Source organism: Pseudoliparis swirei, chromosome 18 (assembly GCF_029220125.1).
Source record: "Pseudoliparis swirei isolate HS2019 ecotype Mariana Trench chromosome 18, NWPU_hadal_v1, whole genome shotgun sequence".
Taxonomy (NCBI): Eukaryota; Metazoa; Chordata; class Actinopteri; order Perciformes; family Liparidae; genus Pseudoliparis; species Pseudoliparis swirei.
Genome location: NC_079405.1, coordinates 3,453,538 through 3,460,542, shown reverse-complemented (window position 1 = coordinate 3,460,542; position 7,005 = coordinate 3,453,538). Strand labels below are relative to the sequence as shown.

The following is a 7,005-nucleotide window of genomic DNA, read 5'->3' as shown; positions in this document are numbered from 1 at the left end:
TTCTTGATCAGCACATATTTCTTCCTGATCCTCCAGCCTAAAAAAAACCCCAAAAAATGTAATTTGAAACTCAGCCAATAAGAATCAAACACGTATAACAATTATTTAAATGTTCTGCAAATCAAGCGACAAAATAGGAACAAGTTCTTCCTCTTCAAAGCAATAAAGCACATCGATGCTTTCTTCAACACACACTATATATATATATATTTATTCATATGTATATACATATAATTATATATATAAATATATATATATAAATAAACTTATAAATATAAAGATATAAAATATATATATAATTCTATATAAAATAAATTATATAATTTGATATATATACACACACAAATAAATATATATGTATTTATATATATACAAATATAATTATATATATAAATATATATGAAAAACTGTATATATATATAAATATATATTATGAATATATATATAAAACATATATATAAATATAATTATTTGATGTTTATATATACAGGACTGTCTCAGAAAATTAGAATATTGTGATAAAGTTCTTTATTTTCTGTAATGCAATTAAAAAAACAAAAATGTCATGCATTCTGGATTCATTACAAATCAACTGAAATATTGCAAGCCTTTTATTCTTTTAATATTGCTGATTATGGCTTACAGCTTAAGAAAACTCTAAAATCCTATCTCATAAAATTGTAATATTTCCTCAGACCAAGTAAAAAAAAAGATTTATAACAGCTGAGTGTTTGTCAAGGCTCAGGAAACCCTTGCAGGTGTTTCGAGTTAATTAGACAATTCAAGTGATTTGTTTAATACCCTACTAGTATACTTTTTCATGATATTCTAATATTTAGAGATAGGATATTTGAGTTTTCTTAAGCTGTAAGCCATAATCAGCAATATTAAAAGAATAAAAGGCTTGCAATATTTCAGTTGATTTGTAATGAATCCAGAATGCATGACATTTTTGTTTTTTGAATTGCATTACAGAAAATAAAGAACTTCATCACAATATTCTAATTTTCTGAGACAGTCCTGTATACACTGGTGTGACCAGTAGCTTCAGGTTCATTGCGCTCTAACTAGTTAAAGGGGTAGTGCGGATGCTTTGAGGTACTTGTACAACATTGTGTCTTTTTGAATACCGGCTGTGTGCTCGGTGGTTATTACAAGGAGCTTTATTCTGTTGTACAAACAGAACGGAGATCCGGAGTCTCACCGTTGTCCTTGAGCGGCTCCAGAACCTCCCACTTCAGGTCCGACCGGAAGAACATGGAGACCTGCTGCAGGGCGATCTCTGAGAGACGGCGAGAGAGAGAGAGATCTCATTATCTTGGAAAGTGAGACAATTATGTATTATGAAAATAAAGAGAGAGAGAGTGAGATACTGGAGATGTAAAACAAAGAATGTTTGTTCTTTGCGTATTGACGTCCTTGTGGACACACCAAAAACATATAAAACTTTTAAAACCATAAACAGTCACTGTTTTGACTATTATATTATTAAAATTGATACAATATGTCCAGGTGCTCCCTTTAAAAACACTTAAATATTTACTCCATGTTAGTAGTTTTATAAATTCATGTAAAATATAAATCTGCCAACCAACCGCAAAAAAAAGAACACATTCATTTAGATGTCGTTTAATAAAAGTACCATACTATACACGTGCAGTATATATATATATATATAGTGTGAAGTATGAGTAGAATAACATGATATAAACTATTTGATGTTCCGCACCTGTGTAGTTGGCAGAGTAGTTGTTTGGGTCGAGGAACTTCTTGACCGGGAGGGAGCCGGAGAGCAAAGGATGCTGGGTAATGGAGTCCAGAAAGGCCTGCAGCCCCCGCTGCCGCTCCGCGATGAACTCCCGGTCCATGTTTCCAATGAGCTTCTTGGGAGGAAGCGGGAGAGCGATGCCACAAACCTGGAGAGGGATAAGAAGCGGTTTGTCTTCTTCTCAACGTGAAATGCGTGTTTTTAACCCCCGTCGTGGTTTCTTGTGTAAACAACAACAGTTGTGTTCTGCATGTTGACTGGAGGTCGGGGCGGGAGGTCATCGACCCCAAAGGGAAACGAGCAGCTGAAAGCTCAGCAGAAAAAAAAGCGGCTCACTTCCTGTTATCCAGGAACGAGTCCCCGCCCGGAGTCAGACCCTCCAGTCCAGTGATTATAGATTATTGATTCATTACAGATCAATATGACGCCGCGTCGCTGGGAAGATTCTAATGACACATCAAATAAATCCATCACGTCTTTAAATGTAAAGAAGAAAACTAAAATAATCCGTTAATTCTGCTTGAAAACCGCTTTAGATACGAGCTTCAGGCCCCGGGTCGCCTGACAGACAGACACGGGGTAGAGCTGTATTGAAACAACAACAACAACAACGTAAGTGTATGATGCTTTTCCGTGATGGACAGCATGACTGTGAAACCTGAGCTCGGTGTGGAGTCTCGTTCAGACGCTGCTGAGAGGAAACCAGCTCTTTCTTCAGGACGTGTGTTTTTACTACGCCGTTAAGCTAAATGTGTAACTCTCCCGTGAACTCGTGTTGACATCAGATTTTTTTCTCAGCACGTCGACTCGGAGACGAGGGAACCGGGCGGGCGGGCAAAAAAAAAAAACGCCGACTCATTTCCATGTGTTCCGGATTCCTGGAGCTGGATTCTCGTTCCTAGATTACAGAACCTCACACGCGACCTTGAACCCACGACCTCCGGCATGTCATCGGTGCTCAGACCATCAGCTCTCACGGCCGAGGCTTGTGGGAAATCAATGACGCAACCACAACAACAACAAGCCTTGAGCATATCGTAACCAACAGGAAGGAGATTAGTAATAAAATAAACTCACCATGAGGCTGCTGTTGAGAACATCAAAGTCACTGTAGCGCCGGATCACCTGAGAGAGAGAGAGAGAAAGAGGAAAGAGAGAGAGACAGAGGAGAGAGAGAGACAGAGAGGAGACAGATAAGTAGAGAAGGAGAGAAACAGAGAGAGAGAGAGAGAGAGAGAGAGAGGAGAGAGAGAGAGACAGAGACAGAGAGAGAGAGAGAGACAGATAGAGAGAGAGAGAAGGAGATGGCGAGATGGAGAGAGAGACAGGGAGAGAGAGACAGATAGAGAGAAGGAGATGGAGAGACAGGGAGAGAGAGAGAGAGACAGAAGGAGAGAGAGAAGGAGATGGAGAGAGAGACAGAGACAGAGAGAGAGAAGGAGATGGAGAGAGAGACAGGGAGAGACAGATAGAGAGAAGGAGATGGAGAGACAGGGAGAGAGAGAGAGACAGAAGGAGAGAGAGAGGAGATGGAGAGAGAGACAGAGAGAGAGAAGGAGATGGAGAGAGAGACAGGGAGAGAGAGACAGGGAGAGAGAGAGAGAGAGAGAGACAGAAGGAGAGAGTGAGAAGGAGATGGAGAGATGGAGAGAGAGACAGGGAGAGAGAAGGAGATGGAGAGAGACAGGAAGAGAGAGACAGAGACAGAGATTACTGATCTGGCTGTGATCTCATTATCTAGTCAGTTTCCTCGTTGACAAACAAACAGACTGATTGTTGTTGAAGTCGTCGTCTCCTGACTTCTGATTGGTTGCCCATTTACCTGCCAGCTGTTCTCTGAAGACACGCCCCTCTGGACTCTGACGATGTACTCCTGAGGGACGAGATGCGACATTGATTAAACACTCACACGCAGCTCAACGACCCGGACATGTTGTGTTTAGCTCATAAATCTACTTTTTTTTGGTACAAGATCATGACTTTGCATAAAATGACGTTGTTTGTTACGTCGTTAAGGAAAAGTTTGTCAAAAGTTGAGTCAATGTTGACTTTGGTTTTCACAGGAAAGTCCCAAATATCCAAAAACCAAACCAGAGAAGAAGCTCTAAAAAATAAAAGTGATACTTTAGAGGGGAACGGTCAGAATAATATAAAAAATAAATAAGTTATCAGAGCATTTTTTAATTTATGAAAAAAGTTAGAATTGGATTGATTCACCGATTTCTGAGAAGTTCTAATATTACACAAATAAACGCAATTAGATGAAAAACCATGATGGTCACATTTAAAAAAAGGGAAAAGTAACAATACCGCAAAAGTTTATGATTTCATCTCAAAATACAAATCATGATGTATGATATAGTTTTTAAATAAGTGGTAATGCAGTCAAACAGGTTCATATTTCAGGAGCGTTCACTTTCACTTTCTTTTCTAAAATAAAAAAAGGTTTAATGACAGACACTGTTCAGCGTTCTCAGACCTTTACAGTAAAACTTAATAATTAAAATTCATTCTACATTCAAATAGCCCTGGATGTAAACATGTGACATCACTCAAAACATCTCAGAGGATTTTGTTTCTCTGAAAAAGCGACAAAGCTTCGGTCACAAAGTCTCTCCAGTATTCCCGATATTCATCCTCCATTCAGCGCAACTCCTCCGGCCTGCTGCCCCTCCTCCACCCGGCCTCCACCCGACCTCCACCCGACCTCCACCCGACCTCCACCCGACCTCCACCCGGCCTGTAAAGCTGCTGACATTTGATCCGTCTCGTGCTTGTGGACGCCGTGAAAAAAAGAAACACGTTAAACATCGAGGACGCCACGTCGAGGAGATCTGGGGATCTCATCTCAGTCAGCGTGACACAACTTGAGTGTCTTTTGACTGCATTCATTTAGTCACGGCAAGCTGCACACGCATTCAGAGCCACACACACACAAGTTAACATACAAATCATCCCAATGAATTCCTCACATTGAGCCATAAAGAGTTCCGGCGTCATCAGATACCAGGAGTGGAAATATTGCAATAATTTCCACATCCAATTCTGCACAAAATGGCCTTGACGTCTCGTCACTTCAGTAATTAAAGATGTCAGTGAGACCTTGAATTGGGGTTTTTCTTCTTCTTTGGAATAGAACATGCAAGTTATGTGCAAGTCATTGTGCAATAATGTATTTATCCACATGACACACACCTCCATGAGACTTGACTAGTAACTAGTATTGGCGAGGTCATGACTAGTCCTCGAGTAGAGGCTAAAGAGAGGGATGCGTGTAACCTTACATCCTCACAGCTCTGACGTCATACTGGAGTCGCTCGAGTTGAGAAATTCTAGAAAGTTCTGACGGATTCAGCATCAATAACAATCTGCATTACTTTTTTTGGGGGGGTCCTGAATTACAAGACAGTCGCGGTTTAGAGTGGACTAATAGAAATACAAACTAAAATGTAAATAACATTGTGATACCCGTCGGTACTAGTCTCTCCTGGTTCTGTTGACATTAGCATGCTAGCTGGCTAGCTCGGCTGATCCCAGCAGGACTGTCAACAAACCCACCACGGCTGCGCCCATTATCGGACAAGGCGACACACATTGTCATGCATTTGTATTATTCACGTGACAATGATTTTGTTCACGTGATAGTTAAACGTCATTTCTTACGAGTTCAAAGTCTACGTTATGGTGCAAAGTAATGCTGAACAGAAGCTTTTTTTATTTGTCATTTGTTCGGGAGATGATGACACGCCAGACTGCTTTAGAAAAATCCGACATTAGTTTCCGCATTTTATTATAGTAATGCATTTGGCGGAATGTATGTATACAACACACAACATCGCAGATTAAAGACAACAACATGTGTTGTTATCGATTGCCTATCGGTTCCACAGCATCGATATGAAATCAATAAGACGCAATGATTTTTCAACCGAATTTCGGTTTAAATGGTCTTCGCGCAACGGATCGACAGTCCTCCGGTTGGTCCCCCGGTGTCAAAGCTCCGGTCCGGATCCCTTTAGATCAGTTTGTAAAAAAACAAGCTTCCAGGAAATTGCTTAATCAGTAGAAAGCGAGCGAGAGTCTGTCTGTCCGATAATGGAACTGGTGACGCAGCGATCCCCTTAAACGCCCCCCGACCCCATTAAACCAACGCTAATTGTACGTATTCTCTAGACGTAAGCAGCCGCGAGGCATCTACCTGCCTCAGGTGAACAGCACACACCGGCGGGTCGGTAACTCACCGTGTGGGACTGCAGGTTCTGGCTGGCTTCGATCACCGCCGTCAGCGGCACGGTGTCGTCCAACAGCAGCCTGCCGGGGCTCTTCTTCTCCATGAAAGACATCGACAGAGTGGCCTCGAAACGTCCGTGTGTCGCGGACCGAAAACCCGCCGGGAAGACACCGAGGCGGAGGAGGAGGAGGAGGAACAGCGACCTGCCCGGGAGAAGCGAACTCACCGCTGGCTTGTTAGCTTAGCTTTACCGTAACCAGGATGCGCGGCTCCGATCTGACGTCACGGTGCGTTAGCGCCCCCTCCTGGTCCGGAGGAGGAACTGTTGAATCACGAGAAAAACTATTTACCAACATATATAACTATATATTAGGGCTGTCAATCGATTAAAAAAAATTAACTAATTAATCGCACAGTTTGAAATTGCGATTAATTAATCGCGATTAATCGCGATTAATCGCAATTACAAGTTAAAAGTTAAAAGTTCATTCTTTTTAAAGACAAAACTTCACACAGAGCTGTGTTTTCAAAGGGGCTCCTACATATACAGTGCCAGCGAGGTATTTAATATCGTGGATGATAAATTGTTTCTTCAGTGAAACATCAGATTAGTAAAAAAAGAAGTATATTGAGACCCCATTGGTCCTGTCATCTTTAACATTGAACAGCAGCAGAACCAGTGGCCTTGGTAACTGACTGACATTCAAATATGTCACGTTAACCCTCTGGAGGCTGGGCTCATTTTATACATTTTACAAAAAAAATTAAATTTACCGTTTAACCCTTGTGTTGCCTTCGGGTCATTTTGACCCAAATCAATATTACACCCTCCTGCCGCCTTCGGGTTAATTTGACCCCATTCAATGTTTAATGTCGGTGTTCTTTCGGTAGTCAACAAACAAACATAAAGTGCCTCACACTTAAACTTGGAAAACAATATTAATTCTAATAATTTTCTGGAGGTTTTAATTGCTGGCGTCAAATTGAACCCAAAGGGTAAAATATG

The 7,005-nt window shown here is 41.2% G+C and overlaps 1 protein-coding gene across 9 annotated transcripts in view; it reads right to left on the bottom strand.

The window, feature by feature from the left end:
* pxk (PX domain containing serine/threonine kinase) overlaps positions 1–6,221 on the bottom strand; it is a 19,273-nt gene extending 13,052 nt beyond the window's left edge. For all 9 annotated transcript variants that reach the window (XR_008834362.1, XM_056437023.1, XM_056437025.1 and 6 more), the window contains exons 1-6: positions 6,010–6,221; positions 3,591–3,641; positions 2,846–2,893; positions 1,730–1,916; positions 1,205–1,282; positions 1–37 (exon numbers count right to left, since the gene is read on the bottom strand). The exon at positions 1–37 is cut by the window's left edge and continues 37 nt beyond it. Coding sequence is in view for 8 of the 9 variants with exons in the window: in XM_056437023.1 (XP_056292998.1) it covers positions 1–37; positions 1,205–1,282; positions 1,730–1,916; positions 2,846–2,893; positions 3,591–3,641; positions 6,010–6,111 (503 nt within the window). In the remaining variant the exon portion in view is untranslated. The remainder of the gene's footprint in view (positions 38–1,204; positions 1,283–1,729; positions 1,917–2,845; positions 2,894–3,590; positions 3,642–6,009) is intronic.
* Between the last annotated feature and the right edge of the window lie 784 nt (positions 6,222–7,005).